This window comes from Lipotes vexillifer, unplaced genomic scaffold, assembly GCF_000442215.2.
Source record: "Lipotes vexillifer unplaced genomic scaffold, Lipotes_vexillifer_v1.1 scaffold109, whole genome shotgun sequence".
NCBI classification, from domain to species: Eukaryota; Metazoa; Chordata; class Mammalia; order Artiodactyla; family Lipotidae; genus Lipotes; species Lipotes vexillifer.
In genome coordinates this window covers 545236-564028 of record NW_006790015.1, presented here as the reverse complement: position 1 = coordinate 564028, position 18793 = coordinate 545236, and the positions used below count along the sequence as shown (strand labels likewise).

General features: G+C 61.4%; 1 protein-coding gene across 2 annotated transcripts in view; it reads left to right on the top strand.

Moving 5' to 3' along the window:
* The window catches only part of CASZ1 (castor zinc finger 1), a 141353-nt gene that overhangs the window by 118111 nt on the left and 4449 nt on the right, over nucleotides 1-18793 (top strand). The window contains exons 5-11 of one of the 2 annotated variants that reach the window (XM_007463150.1): nucleotides 5895-6368; nucleotides 9381-10215; nucleotides 11607-11675; nucleotides 13556-13646; nucleotides 14328-14492; nucleotides 15438-15610; nucleotides 15868-16715. In XM_007463150.1, the coding sequence (XP_007463212.1) occupies nucleotides 5895-6368; nucleotides 9381-10215; nucleotides 11607-11675; nucleotides 13556-13646; nucleotides 14328-14492; nucleotides 15438-15610; nucleotides 15868-16715 (2655 nt within the window). Of the gene's footprint in view, nucleotides 1-5894; nucleotides 6369-9380; nucleotides 10216-11606; nucleotides 11676-13555; nucleotides 13647-14327; nucleotides 14493-15437; nucleotides 15611-15867; nucleotides 17113-18793 lie in introns of those variants that run through there. The other variant, XM_007463151.1, reaches the window with a different exon arrangement.

The following is an 18793-nucleotide window of genomic DNA, read 5'->3' as shown; positions in this document are numbered from 1 at the left end:
TTCCTGCGGCCGCTGCAGAAAGGTCGCCTTGCCTGGGCACCCTCCAGGGCTCTGCACAGCAGCCAGTTGCTCCTCTGGATGATGCTGCCCTACTGGAGTCCTGTGCTGTGTGTCTGGGGTGTGCCCAGCCTTGGGCACGGTGGGCGAGGACCTGTCAGCAGCCTGCAGCTGACAGCCTCCCTGCCCCGTCCTTGGGCTCCACCTCCCTGCCCCCGGCGCACAAAAGGGGAAAGGTTGGTCCCTTGGGGTTTGGCAGAGGCAGGGGCCACAGAAGGGGAGGGGACCCTGCAGAGCCCCCTTGCCGCCCTCCAGAGCTGCTTGCCTGGGCAAGGCAGCTCAGGCACGGAGAGCCCGGCCCCGGGGGTTCACCCCTCCCTCAGGCTGTGTCCCCTTCAGGCTGCAGGAGCCACATTTGTGCGTTGTTATCATGACACACACAGCACAGCCGGTTTCCGGGCCGCTCTTCGTGTGCACGTGTGAGTATAATATGATTGTATAAATACAGAGACGCCCAAGCGTGTGTGCGTGCGCACGGTCTGTGTGTGCAGCGTGCGTGTGTGTGTGTGTGTGTGTGTGTGTGTGTTTTAAATCTCCCCTGGGCGGTAACTCTTCTTTTCTCCCCTTCCTGTTTGGCTGTGACCTGGGGGAGATTGATAGCCAGCCTGTGCGGTGGATGCTAACAGTTCCTCTGATTTATAGAGTTACTTACGCTAAGTGAGGCCACTTAGACACGTCTGGATAGTAAACCTTTTAACTGGACTAAAAAATCATAATAAATAAATAAACAAAGTGGGGCGAGGAGGGCCCCCAGTGGCTGGGCCCCCCGCTTCCCGACTTGGAGCTGTTGGGGACCAGGGGACCCAGCTGAGAGCCCTGAGGGCAGTGGCCACTCCTCCCACCTGCAAAAAACGAGGCATGGGATTGGGCCCAAGAGGGAAGGACACCCTTCTCCTCGGGAACAGGTCCTGGCTGGGGAGATGGGGCAGGAGCTGTTAAGATGGAGATGGGCTGTGTGGAGGGGGAAGGGGAGGGGCCGGGGGGGGGGGGGTCCTGAGGGAGCTCGTGGGGAGCAGGGCCGGAACAGATGTCTCTAGGAACCCTTCCTTGCTTCCCAGACTCGCCGCTCCTGGGGCACCGAGACTTTTCACCGCAGTGATCACGCTTGTAATGGGGGGGGGGCGGGGGGGGGGGTGGTCCTGAGGGAGCTCGTGGGGAGCAGGGCCGGAACAGATGTCTCTAGGAACCCTTCCTTGCTTCCCAGACTCGCCGCTCCTGGGGCACCGAGACTTTTCACCGCAGTGATCACGCTTGTAATGACTTGAACGTCTGCCCCCTCGTCTAAACTGAACAGTCCGTCATGGCAGGAACCAGGACAGTCCGCTTGCTCATTTCATATCCTCAGAATTCAGCCCAGAGCCTGAACATAGGCGCAGCACCCCAGCACTGGGGCTTGTGGCCTGTCAGGTTCAAGTTCTTAGGGGCTGCAGGGAAGCTCCAACATTGCTGCCACCCTAGCTGGGAGGCTGTGGGAGGTATGTGTGGGGTCTCAGACGGTGAGACATCGGAGCCCAGTGGGAGTCCGGCTCTGGCACACTCTCTGGGTGACCGTGACAGTTGACAACCTCTGTGAGCTCTGCTTTCTCACCCAGAAACAGGGATAGGACAGCGGCCGTATGGGGATGCTAGAGGACCACTGAGGCAATGCTCTGAGTTGCCCAGCACTGTCCCCAGCACAGGGGGTAGTGCTCAGAGGGTGCCAGCTGCCATATTGCTCTAGGCAGTGTGGGCCAGGGCAGCCACCAGAGTGACCCAGTGGTGCCCACGGCCCCCAAGCCGCCTGGCAGCAGGCAGGAGGGCCCAGACCACCCCAACCCGAGGGGATGGGTGCCTGGCCCCTGCCTCACCACTTCTTGATATACAGCGGGCATTAGGCCGCCCAAAGGGGACACTGCATCCTTAGGAAGAAATATGTCCTCATTTTTCTTAAACACCGTTTCCACTGAGTGAAATGTTTAGAAGGGACACGCAGGGAGAACTTTATTTCCTACCAGGGAGTTCAGAGCCACCAGGCAGAGCCCATAAAGCACCCGGAGCCTGGTAGCTGACAGTCCGCCCGGCCCCAAAACACATTACTCACTGGTGGGGAGGGGCTGCCAGGCCTGCCCAGCCCCTGGGGACTAACCCCCACCTCCAAGGCAGGACAAGTGACTCTGAGGTACCCAGCCATGGGCAGTGGGCACTGGAGCCTCTGGTCCCCTTGAGCCCAGGCTGCCCAGGGCAGGGGAGGACCTGGCCCTGACCAGGCGAGGAAGTGGCCGCTCCAGCCACCCCCGTAGTCCCCAGGGATCAGGGATGAGGGGCCCAGGTGCAGCTACAGGAGCCCCCCTCTCTCCCTCGGAACTGGCAGGAGCCCCGGCCTTCCCCAGCCTTTGGAGGGAGTGATGAGATTCCTGCCATAGCGGGCCCTTCTCCCGAGGCCCTCCCTTCATTCGATTTCTGAAGCTGGCTGATTTGCATATTTATAAATATCAGTAAATTATTTATTGTAGCAATCTGCTGCACCATTTTACCCATCACAGTTAACACTTTAGGGGGCTCCGTGTTATGGGAACCGGGAGTGAAGGTGAGGAGGAGGTGGGCAGGGAGGCCTGGGACTTCCTGGAGCCTTTGTGGGGACATGGTGGCGGCCCCGCACCTTGCTGAGCCCCGGCCTTCATGAGCTCGGGCTCTGGAGTGTCTTCACGGCTCCAGGATCAGTCCCCTCCTCTGTCAAACGGGACGACGACTGTACCTGCCTCACGGGATCATGGTGAGAGGTCGTGAACTAGCGTCCAACAGGTGCAGGGACAGTCCAGTTCTCGCCCCTCCCTTTCTCCACCCTGAGCAGGACCCACTCAGCTTGGAGACAGAGCTGCCTGCCTGCTGGGGGCTTGTTGCGTTTGGAGCCCTGGGAGGGGAGGCTCAGACTGTGGGAGCCGGCGAGGGGCCATTTGTTGCTGAGTAGGCAGCCTGCCCGCGGCCCAGCCCTCCAACCTCTCCTGTCCCCTCTGCCTCTTCTGGGCCAGGTGTGGTTTCCTGGTCTAGGGATCTTGTGCCCAGATGTGGCACCACACTTGCCTGTTTGTCCCCTCCCAGGGCTCGGCTGCCTTTCCCCAGGTCCTTGACTGTCAGGCCCTGTGCTTGGCACAGACAAGCACCCTCTCTCATCTTACAGTCCTGCAGCCCTTTTCACGGGGAGAAAGCTCGACCAGGGCCCAGGGCTAGCGAGGGGCCGGAGCCAGGCCGTGAACTCACGACTGTCTGACCCCAAAACCCAGCCCATACCATGGTGCTGTGCCACCTCCCAGGGCTCGCCCTGGCCCATCCGGCATCACTGGGCCCGAGGCAGGAGGCTGGGGGAGCCCTGGGCTGGCTGCCTGCGTGCAGATACTGACCCACTCCTCTCCCCAGGCCTGGCTGGGCTCCCTGCAGCCGCCCCGCCCCTCGCCTCCTCTCTGAAGCCCGGCCCTGGGTGAGCGGTACGGCAGCCCCCACGCCTTCCCACCCTCCGGCCCAAGCCTGCCTCCTGGGCAGTATTGTTCCCAGAGGAAGTGTCCAGTGTAAATAGAGCAGCGGGCAGGCTGGTGGCGGGAAGGAGATGAAAGGGGCAGTGACAGGGCCGGGGACGGATGGCTTCCTCCCATTGAGGCCTGGCCACGGCGTTTATATTTTAGGGAAGAAAGTCAAGGGAATGTTTACATGGACAGGAGCCTGGGGTCAGACCACGACGGGGGTAGTCTGCAGGTCCCAGGGCCCTGATGGAGGGGGAGGGGATAAGGCCCCACAGGGTGGGCCGGAAGACGGGCGGGCAGGCACCTTGGACCTCAGCTCGCAGCCCCAGACTCACACGCGTCTGCACTTTTGAGTAAGGCCTGCTTCTGCCTCCTGCCCTGCACCCCAGGCCCACACCCCTTCTCCACCGCCACCCCTGGGACCAGCAGTAGAGTCAGAGGGAGGGTAACATCTGGAAGGCAGGTGGGCTGGGGCAGAGCAGCAGCTGGAGGGCAGGTGTAGGGGGCATGGGCGGAGCAAAGGGGCCTGCGGGCAGGGGGGTGGGCCCTGGGTGCACAGCTGCATCGCAGCTGGCGGGGGCCCGTGAGGGACTGAGGCAGGCACACAGCCGAGATCAGGAGCGGGTGGGCGGGGCTGGGTGGGCCCAAGTGCCAGGAGGCTCCAGGATGGGTGGGGGCCCAGGGAGGGGGTGTCACCAGCAGCAAGTGCAGCCCTGGGAGCTTCTGCTTCCCTCTTCCTTGGGATAAATATTTATAGATTCATTTGCCGTCTGCCATACACACTTGGCTGCTTACCTCCCGGTAAAAATAGAGCAGGCTCCCCACTCCCACCCTTCCCTTCTCCACCAGGGCCGGGGACCAAGGGGGCCAGGTGAGGCCAGGTGAGGCCAGCTCCCCATAGGCCTGCTGGAGGAAACTTGGTGTCACGGAGCCTGGCGGTTGGCCCTGAGGCCGGGTGGGATGGCATGATGAGGGGCCCCATCACTGAGCTTTGAGAAGGAACCCATGATGATGCTTGGAGTTTTGGGTGTGGGCAGCACAGACTTGGAGATGTGGACAAATGTGGGTAGAGTGGGCATCCAGCTAGGGGTGAGGGTGGGGCCCGGCAGAGCCAGGGCTGCAGGACTGGGAGAACTGGGCTGGGCTGGGCTGGGCTGGGATCCCTGGGCAGCTGGCTTCGAGGCAAGGGTCTGGGGCAGCTGGGCATTGTCTGTATCGGGGGGCCACCGTTATCTGTGTGTGCAAGCCAAGTCTACTTGTAGATGAGGTCCTGGCACAGATGTGGCCGTCCCTGTCTGAGTAATACTCTCGGTGCGTTCCAGGCGTGTGGGTTTTTAGGGTCTCGATCTATTATAGTGAAGCCCCTTCTGACCATGGATCTGGGAGCAGAGTCCCCTTGCTTAGCCTTCTGACCTGTGTGGGGACTCGGCCATGCCCACCTCTCTATTGAGGGCCGCACGGAGGAGCCCTGCCTTGAGAGCATTCAGTGGGGCTCCCTGTGCACACGGAGGGAATGTAAGCCAAGACTCTGCCATGGCCACCGCCCGCCCCTGGTACCACCTCGGGGTCTGGCGCACAGTAGGAGCTCACTACGTGAATGGGCGGACAGACGGGATATACAAATAAACAGGTGGAGATGTGTCCACTTTTGTTGGCCTTTGTGGCGGGTCCCAGGCGGTATGGTTAGTGGTCTTGCCATTTACCCCCCAGGACCCTGGGCGCCCCCGCTCAGCAGCCGTGAGGGAGGTGGCTAGCGCTGGGGCAGCCTAGTTAACAGTTCCTGGCCGGTTGCGTTGGGCTGTCGTGTTGAGAGATTAGGCCCCGTAACTGCAGCCTCTGGGCTTCCCGCTGGGGATCTGAGGAATCCCAACCTGTCCCAGCTTCTCAGGGCTGGAAAGTGGGCCTCATGGGACCAGCCAGGCCTTCCAGGGCAGCAGGAGCTGGCCGAGGCAGAGAAGGCGGAGCCAGGTCCTGTGGCATGTCTGTCCTGCCTCCTGGGGCCAAACAAGGGGAGGAGATGCTTCCAGAAGCCAGGTGCTGGGAAGAAGACTGCCCCTTGCGTTTGAAGAGTCATTCGTTCATTCACTCGTTCATTCATTCGTTTGCTCGTTTACAGAATATTCCTGAACCCCCCCTAGTATGCGCCAGGCTCTGAGGATAGAGCTTACGGTCTAGTGAGGGGACAAACGCACCCTGGCCTTGGGGCGGGCCGGTGGAACCGTCACTGGGGAGAGAGAGACCTCTGGCTTGGGGGATGCGGGGGCAGGGCGTCCGCCCCGGCTGTCCAGGTGGGTGGCCGGGCCTGGCACACACGCCTCTGACCCTTCTCCTCCGTCCCTGCAGCTGAAGGCACCCGGTGCCCTGACCCGCCTGCAGGCAAGCCCGCGATGGCGGCCAAACGCAAAGGCGGCCTGAAGCTCAACGCCATCTGCGCCAAGCTGAGCCGCCAGGTGGTGGTGGAGAAGGGAGCGGAGGCCGAGGACAGCCCACTGCGGCCCCGGGACAAAGTGCGCAGTGGCCCTGAGTCGGGGGTGGCCCGGGCCCCCCGCAGCGAAGAGGACAAGAGGCGGGCGGTGATTGAGAAGTGGGTGAACGGGGAGTACAGCGAGGAGGCGGCACCCACACCCGTGCTGGGGCGGACTGCCCGGGAGGGTCTGGAGCTGCCACCCGAGGGCGTCTACATGGTGCAGCCCCAGGGCTGCAGCGACGAGGAAGACCACGGCGAGGAGCCTCCCAAGGATGGCAGCGTCATGGAGAAGGACTCGGACGGGGCAGCCTCCAAGGATGATAGTGGTCCCAGTGCCAAGCAGGCTTCAGGTGGGTGTCTAAGCCCCGGACGGGACAGAACCCCACGAGGAGGGCGGCCCGGTGGGGAGGAAGTGTGTGTGTGGCCACAGCGCGCGCCCTCTTCCCTCAGGGGCAGCAGGGGTGAGGAGGGAAGGGCCTGAGAAGGCAGCTTCCCAGACGTGTGTGCGGGCTGGGGTGGGCTGCCGAACACACAGTGGGTCTTCAGGAAGCGGTGGATGGACGGATGGACTGGTGGACAGGCTGACAGATGGATGGAGGGACGGATGGATGGACGGCGTGTGGGTAGACTGTCCACACGCACCTGCACAGGGAGGAGCCTATTGGGGGGCGCAGTACCTGGACGTGCATGTGGGGAGCGACACCCAGCCGGCATATCCCGTTACACCCACCTGCCCCAGACGCGGTCCCCTGGCTGACGTCTCTCCCACGAGATGGCTAAGAGCTGGCTTTTCTGGTGTCTGCTTGGCCTTAGATGCAGAGCTCCTTCTGCTCTGGGGAGGGAGGGCGTCTCCGCTAGGACTGGAACTCTGGGCCTGGGGTCTTTTTTCAGCTCCCCAGCCACATTCCCAGCCTGTGCCTGGTGCCCCGAGCCTTCCCTGCCTGCTTCCCGATCCCCTTCCCCTGTAGCGAGGGGCGCATCTCCTCCCTACGCGGGGAGCCCTGCGCAGCCACATAATTATGCATATAAGATATAAACAGAGCTGTTTAATTATCCTTCGCCACATCAGTGACAGAGTAATTAACAAACATTGCAAGATCAATGAGGAAAAGTGTGACCTTCAGTTTCCTCTGATAGGAAAAGCCCTTGCCGTTCCCAGACCGCAAGGTGATTGCGCTGGGCCTGAGGAGAGGGGAGGGACAGGGACAAGGGCCACTGTCCCTTCGGCGCCCCAGCACCTCCCGGGAGAGTGGAGAGCTAGGATGGCAGGAGGCGGGGCTAGAACTAACAGTGCCCTCGTGGCTGCAGGCCTCGCCCCTCGGGTTTGAGGCCCAGTGGGACTGCAGGGTGACACCCAGGGCAGCCTGCTCAGCCCGGGCACTGGAGCCAGGCAGCCGGAGCCCAGGCTGCCCACCATGGGCTTGGGAATGCAGGCCTCTGGGCTGCCCCTGGGACCCCTGCCTGGCCCCCTCCCTGCTCTAAGCCGCCTGCCCTTCAGAGCCTTCTGTTTCTCTGCCATATATAGTGAGGGCTCAGCTGCCTCCAGCTATTTTTAGCCCCTTTCCCTGGTCCCTGAGCCACTGAATCTAGCAGCCAGGGCCCACTCCTCCCAGACTGGGTCCCCAACCCCAAGTAGCTTGAGGTCAGGACAGCAGCCCACCGGCCACCCCGCCCAGAGGAACAGCTCTCCGTCGGTTCCTTGAGTCGCTCTGCCCACCTTGTGTGCCAGGTGCTGCCCGTGACTGTCCTGTCTCCGCACCTGGCGCGTCCCGGTCCCCGTAGGACTACCCTCCTGCCTGTCCTCCCAGGAGCTCAGAGGCTCTTTCTACATGCTTCTAGGTTCTCTCTTGTGCCAGAGCCCAGCCCCGCTCTCAGACCACTTCCAGGTGTGGTTGGGAGGAAAGCCCTCATCGGCTGCCCTGCTGGGTCCTGGTCCTCCCACCCCTGCTTCGGCCACGCCTTCCCCTGGCCGTGCTTTTAGGACCCCCAGCCTGGGGTCCTGCCGCTCTGTGTGCCTGGGTGTGCAGGCTCAGACATGAGTGGAGAGAACACGCATGTGCCCTGGGGCCCAGGTGAGTCTCACCCACCTGTGTGTACCCACTCCTGATTCAGGGTGTAGCACACAGTCGGTGTTCAGCGAGTGTTCTGTGCAGGAACGCGTGTGCTGGGGAGTCGCAGGCCTATTGTGGCGGAAGGTTGTGTGTGGAAGGGGTTTGTCTCCAGTGAACAGCGCCAGGCAGAACGGGGTCATCTTGCCCCCGCCATCCTGAGACTCATCTTGGGGAGCTGACTGTGGAGTTTGGAGTGGTTTGTGTACACGTGTGTGTGTGGGCGGGGAAGGTCGCTAGGGCTGCGAGCTTGAGTGTGCATGCGTGCATGCATGTCCCTGTGGGGAGGTTGCTTCGGTGGATTCTCCGTGTGCCCCACTGTGGACAGTGGGGTGATAGATGGGCCAGACTCAGCCACTGCCTCTCTGGCCTTGACTCTCCTCGGTGGCCCGCCCTCGTGCGTGAGCACAAGTGACCAGAAGGCGGCAGGGAGGTTTGAAGGACTCTCTACGTCATAAGTCTTGGCTGGGGTGGGCGGGCCCTGAGGGAGGCTGAGTGAACACATCCGCAGGCTCTCTGCCTGTCGGCCCTGTTGTCTGGGGCCATCAGCAGCCTGCGGGGGGCCGGGAAGGGCCAAGAGGACAGGTCCTGAGGAGGCTTGGGGCAAACCTCTCATCCTCCCAGGGATAAGGGGCCTGTGTGTCCATTTGTGGGGGCCTGGGAGGGTCCTCCAGGCAGGCTCAGCCAGGCCCACCCCTGACCCCATCCCCAGTGGCTCCCTCAGCCCCTGGGGTCCCTCCTGACTGCCCAGCCCCTGGCTCACAGCCCTACCTGTCCCCAGCCCCCATTCCCACCCCCACCCTGGGAGGCAGGTTGGGATCTGGCCTTACTTCCAGGAAAATGACTTCTCCTTCATATTAGGCCAAGGCAAGAGAGCGGAGACATTTATGAAACTTTGTTTAATGTACTGAAAAGCCATCGGCCAGAACATTTAGGAAATTGATTTTCCTGGCATTGATGAGCTAGTTTTATTTTACCCCAGTATTAATTACTTTTTTTTTAAACAAATTAATTTAAGAGTCGTAAAACCTAACAAGTGAGCCAAATGTCCATAGATCATGTCCCGCTCCACCCTTCCCCAGGCCGGCCCCCTCCCTCTGTGGGCAGGGCGGCGGTTGCGGCGGGGGGGGGGGGGGGGGGGCCCGGGGTTTGTGGCAGGCTGGCAACGGGGGGGGGGGGGGGGGGGGGCAGGTCCTGTCCCTGGGCTACCCTGCTCCCTCCCAGAGGTGACGGCCCCTCTCCTCCCTGCCACAGGAGAGGCCTCCTCGCTGCGGGACTACGCGGCCTCCACCATGACCGAGTTCCTTGGCATGTTTGGCTATGATGACCAGAACACGAGGGACGAGCTGGCCGGGAAGATCAGCTTCGAGAAGCTGCACGCGGGCTCCACGCAGGAGGCAGCCACCTCCTCCGCGCTGCCCGCCTCCGAGGACGCCCTCAGCAAGCGGGCGCGGTTCTCCAAGTATGAGGAGTACATCCGCAAGCTCAAGGCCGGCGAGCAGCTGTCCTGGCCGGCCCACGGCACCACAGCCGAGGGGCGGGCCGGCAAGGAGGCCCTGGGCCCCCTGCCTGGCCTGCGGCTGCCCAGTAGCACCGCGCACCTGGAGACCAAGGCCACCATCCTGCCCCTGCCCTCACACAGCAGTGTCCCCATGCAGGGCCTGGTGGCCCGTGCCTCCAAGTACGACTTCTTCATCCAGAGACTGAAGACGGGTGAGAACCTGCGGCCCCAGAATGGGAGCGCCTACAAGAAGCCGTCTAAGTACGACCTGGAGAACGTCAAGTACCTGCACCTCTTCAAACCCGGGGAGGGCAGCCCCGACATGGGAGGGGCCATCGCCTTCAAGACGGGCAAGGTGGGGCGCCCCTCCAAGTACGACGTCCGGGCCATCCAGAAGCCGGGCCCCGCCAAGGTTCCGCCCACCCCCAGCCTGGCTCCTGCACCCCTCGCCAGCGTGCCCACTGCTCCCAGTGCCCCCGGGCCAGGCCCTGAGCCACCTGCCTCCCTGCCTTTCAACACTCCCGAGTACCTGAAGTCAACCTTCTCCAAAACAGACTCCATCACCACGGGGACCGTCTCCACTGTCAAGTAAGGCGTGCACCACCCTCACTGCCAGCCCTGCACCCAGGACTGGAGTGGCCCGGAGGCCCGCTTCCTGCCTCCGAAGCTCACACTTATGGACACACACACCCACACCTTATGCACATCCACCGTGCACCCAGATTCTCACACACATGCTTCCGCACACGCGCGCACGCGCACACTCCTCTGCCTACATAATCGCTGAGACTCAGTTCATGCACCCGCACACTATACATCTTGCTGTGCGCACACACGCTCTCACAGCGGGTACAGGCACACCTTGTTTTATTGCGCTTCGAAGATATTGCGTATTTTTACAGATTGAAGGTTTGTGGCAACCCTGCACTGTCGGATGACGATCCGCAGTTTTTAGCAATAAAGCGTTTTTTATTTAAGGCATATGCATTGCTTTTTCAGACATAATGCTATTGCACACTTAACAGACTACAGTGTAGTGTAAACGTAACTTTTCTATGCTCTGGGAAACCAAAAGAAAATTCGTGTGACTCGCTTTATTGCGATACTCACTTTATGGCGGTGGTCTGGAAGTGAACCTGCAGTATCTCCAGGGTCTGCCTGTACTTCTGTGCACGTGCTCATCTGCTAACACACACGCCACAGGGTACTGTAACCCCCATGTGCCCATGACAGGCTTTCTCTGCCTGCCACCGTGAGGGCCAGTTGCCGACTTATGGCTGGCTGGGAAAGCCCTACTCTGGGCTGGGGCTTCTGGGTTCCAGGCTGGTGGCCAGGGCTCCCAGGTTCAGAGCCTGCGCCATGGGGAAGGCAGCAAGAGAAGGTAGGAGGCTGGGGTGGGGTGGGCACACCCAGCGCAAAGCCCTAGACCACGGCAAAATAACGGATGGATCAATGTGTGGGGCTGAGTGAGACCCTTACCCTCAGCCATCCCTCCTGGAGGCGGGTCCAGAAACCTGGGGGTAGATCTAGGGAGCTGCCCTCGGCGTCGGGGAGGCCTTTCCGACCACCCAGCCACACTTGCTTGGTGCCGTTCCTGCACTTTCCCTTGGCGTCCTCCCCAGTGGTACCCGGTACCCCTCTTCAGCCAGCAGCATCCTGACTCTCTGTGTGCAAGGTGGCCAGGCCCCAGCTTCCCAGGCTTCCTGTGCTGTTGAACTCTAGGTCAGATCCACGCCCAAGGTAGGGCCCTCCAGCCCTGCCAGCTGAAGACGGCCCAGCCCTCGCCAAAGGTGGGCTAATTGAACCTGTGCTAGTTTTCTGCCGAAGGACTTTTCCAGTCCCACCCTAAGCTCCCAGAACACTACACAGTGAGCGAGAGAAGAGCCAGGGTCCCAGGGCAGGGAGCTGCCCCCAGACACTCTTGGGGCATGAGGCCACCTCGTCTGCTAATCAGCTGTGCCCTGTGTGTCTCTCACCAGGAACGGATTGCCCACAGATAAACCAGCTGTCACTGAAGATGTAAACATTTACCAGAAATATATTGCCAGGTAGGCCCCTGGGGAGGAGACTGCCATGGAGAGAAGGTGGGTGGGGGCAGGAATGACGGTTGTCTGCCTATAGTTGGACTAGAGCAGAACTGAGCGGGACCATTGCTTTCCTCATGTGAAACCACATTTATAGATTCCAAACCCTCCCCAGGCCTGCCCTCTGCCCCGTCTCAGAGCCCCCGCCCCCTTGATGTGGTCCAGGCCACATGCCCTTAAGCAGCTTGTACCCCAGGCAGGACTGGGCTACCTGAAAGGGCCCTAAGGCAGGGCCTGGCCACAGGTGGGTGCAGGTCCCCGCCTCCACAGCTCACTGTGGGCTTCCCTGGTGGCGCAGTGGTTAAGAATCCGCCCGCCAATGCAGGGGGCAAGGGTTCAAGCCCTGGTCCTGGAAGATCCCACATGCCACAGAGCAGCTAAGCCCACGTGCCACAACTACGGAGCCTGCACTCTAGAGCCCGTGCTCCGCAACAAGAGAAGCCACCGCAATGAGAAGCCCGCGCACCACAACAGAGTAGCCCCTGCTCACCACAACTAGAGAAAGGCCCGTGTGCAGCAACGAAGACCCAACACAGCAAAAAATAAATAAATTTAATAAATGAATAAATTAATTAATTAAAAAAAATTTTTAAAAAGGCTCCACTTGGGGCCGGGTCGGGGAGGGGTGGGGCGGGTGGCAGGCGGGGTTGCAGGCCCCTGTGGAACAGTTGGGGATGAGAAGGGATGTGGGCAGGTGGCCTCAGTGTGCTCTCCCTCACCACCTGACTCCAGACCCCCCCCCCCCCCGGCACCCAGCCCCTGGGGATGCAGCACAAGGCCGGGGCTGTGCCCTGGCAGCTGTCTTTCTGTTGATCTCCCACAGTTTTGCCGTCGCTCTCTGTGTCTCCCTCCCCTGTCCCTCCCTGTCTTTTCAGCTTTGCTCTGCTCTCTTTATCATTGTTATTACCATTATTATTAGTGCCTCAGCAGATGGCCCTTTTGGCAGCTTCAATATTTATTTGCAAGAGGTTCTCCCCTCACGAGGGGCTTCCCTCCCGCAGCCCCACACCATGCGCAGCGCAGTGGGGCAGGCGGGCTGAGCCCACCACCTTGTCCACAGTTGTCACGGGGCGCTGTCCCCGGTGGCCATCGTCCAGGTTGTGAGACCCCCCGCCCTGGCAGCGTCGGGGCCTGGAGAAGGCCTGGGGTATTCTGGGAGGGCAGGTGGTGGCCAGGCAGCACGGGGCTCCTGGCTGCGGAGTTGGCCAGAGAGCGCGCTCCCTGCCACGGGAAGCCAAACAGATGCTGCGCTTTAAAAATTCATAACTCTTGGACTGTTTCAAGTGTCAGGAAAGCCCAGAACAGAGAGAGCCCTTTAAGACCTCTTAGCAACAGAGCCCCGGGCTGGCGCAGCTGGAGTCCCCAGCACCTGGCCCAGCACCGAGTCAGGGGTGGGCGGGCAGCACCTGCAGAAACGGCAACTGGGCCACCTTGGGGGCTCATGCCTTCAGCATCCCATCCCATCCCATCCCATCCCATCCCATCCCATCCCAGGGCTCTTCCGCTGACCCTGCTCTGGCTTCTGGCTTGGCCTAGCTTCCTCCTCCCATCTTGGTGCCAGGCCTCTGTGCCCCACCTGGCACTCCCTCCCGGGGCAGATAAGGCTGGGTCTGCAGCTCAGTGGGTCTGGGATTCCCAGCGGCCCCGTCACTCGCCCTAGCCTTCTCAGCCTCTGCTCCTTCACCCCAGCAGACCACCTCTGCCCCTGCACATGTCCACCCAGGGCCCCTGAACCGCAACAGCAGTTCCCTGGATCAGGGGCACGGACTCTGCTCAGCCGCTCAGGCCGAGGACCCTGGAGCTGGTATCCAGAGAGGCCTGAGCCCATCCTTTCTTCCCTGCAGGTTCTCAGGCAGTCAGCACTGTGGCCACATCCATTGCGCCTACCAGTACCGCGAGCACTACCACTGCCTCGACCCCGAGTGCAACTACCAGGTATGTCCCACGGGCACCAGCCCTGCTCCTGCGGGCTGGCACAGCAGCGGAGGGGCCTCTTGAAAGCAGGACGAGGTTACTCGGTTCTGCTTGGGCCACCTGAATTTGACTTGGACAGGCAGAGAGCCCAGAAAAGCTCCCAGCCTGTTCTCGTTCCCAGATTGCTGCCCACAGGCATCTACCTTATCTAATCGAGTCTTCCCAGTGTCCTTAAGAGGCTGGTATAACTGCCCCATTTTATAGATGGTTGTGTTGAGGTTCAGACAGATCGGCCCTTACGTTCAAAGCCACCCACTGGTAGGTGCAGAGCAAGTGAGCGAAAGGCGGGAGGTGGGTGCAGGTGTTCTGCATGAGGCCACTGCCTCTGTCTCCCCAGGGAGCCCAGCTTGGCAGAGCCCACAGGTGGCAGTAGACGGAACGAGTTGTCACCTATCAGAGCTCCTCCCTGAGAGGCCTGGCCCGATTTATCTTCTCTGCTTCTGGGCCTGCTGATGGGGAGACTACGGGGAGGTCAGGGAAGGGTCTGTGGCTCTGGAACCTTTGGAACTGTTCCCTCCAAAGTCCAGGGTGCTGGCCTTGGGGCAGTCTGGGCTGCCTCGACCCAACAGGATGATTTATAAGGAGACCGGAGGGCCCTGGGGCCAGGCCCAGCCTCCTGCCCACCAGGCCCTCTCCCGGCAGAGGTTCACGAGCAAGCAGGACGTGATCCGGCACTACAACATGCACAAGAAGCGGGACAACTCCCTGCAGCACGGCTTCATGCGCTTCAGCCCACTGGACGACTGCAGCGTCTACTACCACGGCTGCCACCTCAACGGGAAAAGCACCCACTACCACTGCATGCAGGTGCCCCGCCCTCCCCCCTCCCCACCCCCAGAGGCAGGCCTGCCTCCGGCAGGGCCCCTCCCTTTGTCCCTTCCCAGGGCTGGACGGCCAGAGGAGAGAGGCCCAGGGGCTCAGGCTTGGGCAGTGTCCGGTGGGCCAGGGTGGGGCCTTCCCCATGGCCATACTTGGTGCGGGTGAAATTCAGCGAGCTGTTTATACAGACCGACATTTTTCAGCCTTTAACACCAAGAGCAGCATTGCAAATGGTTCCTGAGGAGGTTTTTGTTTAATTCTTTGTTTTAATGCCACGCAGAGTCTGGGCTTTTTCAAGGTGTCAGGTCTGGTGGGGAGCGACTTTGGTTTGCAAATAGCAGCCCTGCGCCTCCCCCGGTATTTGTCAGGGGGTTGTTATGGCCTCCGTGAAACAACCTGGGCCAGGAGGAGAGGGGGGCTCGCTCTCTGGGCTCTGAGATGGTGCAGACACTGGCACGGTCCAGCCCTCAAGAGTGTTCAGATTCCACTGGTTTTTACTCAATATGGCAACGTTGCCTGCCTTGGCCCAGCCAGGGTGGGGTAGGGAAGGCCCTGTGCCAGAAACTGTTCGCCAAACAAGTCCCCGGCCTACAGGTGACTGCCAGGCCCCAGGGTCCAGCCCTGCTCACCCCCGGGGGCTTTAGAGGTAGAGCCACAGACTGGGGACCCCCAAGCCACCTCCTGCAGGATGGGACTCCCACGTCTGTGTGGGGACATATCCAGGGCTCTCTATGAGGACGACCCACGCCCAGCACGGGCCAGGCCCTGGGGGCCTGCAGGGTCGTCCTACCTTAACCTCGGTGCCCCCAGTCAGACGTTTACAGGTGCCGAAGCTCCCCTGAGCAGGCTCAGCTGCACCCAGCAGCACAGCCGCTCTGACCTCGCCAGGGTGCCTGGCCTCAGTTCCCCTGACTGCCACTCCGGCCCCTGCAGGTGGGCTGTAACAAGGTGTACACGAGCACATCGGACGTGATGACCCACGAGAACTTCCATAAGAAGAACACCCAGCTCATCAACGACGGCTTCCAGCGCTTCCGAGCCACCGAGGACTGCGGCACGGCCGACTGCCAGTTCTACGGGCAGAAGACCACGCACTTCCACTGCAGGTGAGCGGGAGGCAGCCAGGGAGGCCTCCTGGCCCGGGGAGGGATGGCAGGCAGGGCACCAGGCCCGTGGATGGCTCGGGGCCCCACCTCCTCAGGGGTGTAGGAACAGGAGCAGAGGGCTGCTCGGAGGCCCCGCCTTAGTTTCTGGCCTGGCCTTCCATCCAGAGGCCCATCCCTCCCAGGGCCACCGCGGGAGCAGGGCAGGGCCTCCCCCTGGCCCCGTGAGGCCCCATGACAGCCTCCCGATGTCCTGCCAGGCGCCCCGGCTGCACATTCACCTTTAAGAACAAGTGTGACATCGAGAAGCACAAGAGCTACCACATCAAGGACGACGCCTACGCCAAGGATGGCTTCAAGAAGTTCTACAAGTACGAGGAGTGCAAGTATGAGGGCTGTGTGTACAGCAAGGCCACCAACCACTTCCACTGCATCCGCACCGGCTGCGGCTTCACCTTCACCTCCACCAGCCAGATGACCTCCCACAAGCGCAAGCACGAGCGCCGGCACATTCGCGCCTCAGGCTCGGGCGTGCTGGGGCTGCCGCCCTCGCTGCTGGGCGCCAAGGACACGGAGCACGAGGAGTCCAGCAACGACGACCTGGTTGACTTCTCTGCCCTGAGCAGCAAGAACTCCAGCCTCAGCGCCTCCCCCACCAGCCAGCAGTCCTCCGCCTCCCTGGTCACCGCCACTGCCACCTCCGAGGCTGGGCCCAGTGCCACCAAGCCTCCCAACAGCAAGATCTCGGGGCTGCTGGCCCAGGGCCTGCCTGGCTCCATCCCCCTGGCGCTGGCCCTCTCCAGCTCGGGCCTGCCCAGCGCTGCGCCCTGCTTCCCCATCCTCCCGGGCCGGGGCAACACTTCCCTGACCGTGGGTGCCCCCGGCCTCATGGGCACCATGTCGTCAGGGACAGCAGCCTCAGTAACCCCCGACACACCCGCTCTGGCTGCCTCGGGAGCTGGTGACTCGGCCTCAGCGGCAGCTGCCTCTGTCCCGGTGCCCCCTGCCTCCATCATGGAGAGGATCTCTGCGAGCAAGGGCCTCATCTCACCCATGATGGCCCGGCTGGCTGCGGCCGCCCTCAAGCCCTCTGCCACCTTTGACCCAGGTGAGCAGGCTGGGCCCTGCCTGGGAATCGAGCACCTCTCCAACCCCAGGAGCTCTCTGGCCTCGGTGCAGAGCCGAGCAGCGGGCGTTTGTTTGGCAGAAGTGTCTTCTGTTCCCTGCCCCCTTCTTTGCCTGGTCTCTGCCTCCATCCTCTTTATTTCCTATTCGGGGCCCCTCTTCCTGGCCCACCTGCCCCAGGCAACTCATGTTTCTGTTTCTTTTCATCTGTGAAGGGGAAGCAGCAGTCCCGGCCTCACGGGGTACCTGTGCATCCCGGGCCAACTGCTGGCTCCCCCCACCCTGCCATGTCACCCTGGGCTAGTAGGGGCTCCCACTAGTCCAGCCCCTAGTGGGAGCAGTCCCGGAGTCCCGGGCTTCCCTGGGACCTCTTCCAGGTGCCTGGGAGGGCATGTGAGTCCAGCCGAGTGGCAGGGTGGCCACAGTACAGGGATGCTCAGGGGATTCGTGCCTGGACAGCCCGTCAAGGCCAAGGATGCCCTCCCAGGGTCTCCCTGTCCATCAGCGCTTTCCAGTCGCACTTTCTGTGGTAGTGGGAATGTTCTGTTCTGCACTGTCCAATATGGTAGCCACTGGTCACATGGCTGTTGAGTGCTTGAAATTGGCTAGCGTGACCCAGGACTTGGATTTCAACTGGAATTCCTTTCACTTGAGCCAGACCCGGCTGCTGGCGGCCATGTCAGAGTCGCCAAGTCACATCTGTGTCCTTCCTCTGGCTCATCATGGAGAGAGGCTCTCCTTTCTCCCAAGTTTTCTGCTCTTGAAAAAATGTTTTACTCTTTTTCTCTGGATTTTTTTGGCTTTTCTGTTTCCCTCACTTCTCTCCCTCTGTTTTTTCCCCCATCCGGGTAATTAGCATTAGTCAAATCCTTTAGAAGAGTTCGGCTCACATCTGGGACGTGGCTCACTTCCTTCCTTCCTTTCTTCCTTCCTTCCTTCCTTCCTTCCTTCATTCATTCATTCATTCATCAACCACTGATGCTCACTGAGGGCAGCTTGCTGGTGGGCCAGGCACCAAGCCAGTGCTGGGGACATGGCAGGGAAGAAGACAGACAAAATCCTGCCTGGTGGAGCTGATGGAGCAGTGTGGGGCATAGTCTGTCCCCAAGTATACCCCCTGGGAGGTGGCCAGGTCGAGACTTGGACCTCAACAGCTGGCTTCTGAGCCCGGGCACCCTGCTCCTCTGTGAGACCCGCCAAGACTGAGGGTCCCTGCAGCCCGCCCAGGGCTCTGCGCAGTGCCCCCAGAGAGACCAGTGCTTGGCAGGAGGGTCAGAGCCCTGTTTCCCTAGGGACCCTGGGCAAGTGGCTTTGGGGAGCTCCTGGAATGTGGACTCTGAATTCTGAAAACTGAATATCATGTTCCCAGTGGGACGCTCCTATCAGCTGTGACCCACCTTCCACTCCAAGTGTGGGTGTCAGGCCTGACTGCCCGGGGCCGCGCGCCTCCGGCGAGGTGCCTGCAGGCTGGGACCACGCTGGGCTCCGTGGCCAGACTGTCAAGTACTTTCTTTTCTTTAGAAAAAGCTCCTTCCCCGAAAAGAAAGGTCAAGTGAAGGGAAGGGGGCCATTTCCCTTTATTTTTTAATAAAATGCCACTTGCTGTCTGTGAAACAGCTCCCCGTCAGCTGCAGCGCCTTGGGGCAGATTAATATTTCAGCCACTTGGGGATTGTGGGGAAAGGCTCGGTGCACACGTTCCTGCCAGCAACTTCTTTTGCCCTGTTCTGCTTGGCCTCCCGAATCCTCTGCCCGCTCAGCTCCAGCCTCTCCCCGCCATGCCTACACCCCGCCATAGTTTGACCCGCTCTGATTGGCTGTCAGCTTCCATAGCCCTGACACAGCAGATGCCCCTCCTGGGCATGCTCAGTGGAAGGCAGGACTGTCGCCCCGGCAACAGTGGGGACGGGACCTGCGGAGGGGGCGCAGCTCCCAGTCTCGATCTGCCACTTTCCCTCAGCAGTAACAGAGTCTTTAATAAAAGCCTAAGCGGCAGCTCCACAAATTGACTGTGACAGTCGGTGGAGAAGAGGAAGGGCCCCGCCCCCCCCCGCCCCCTCCC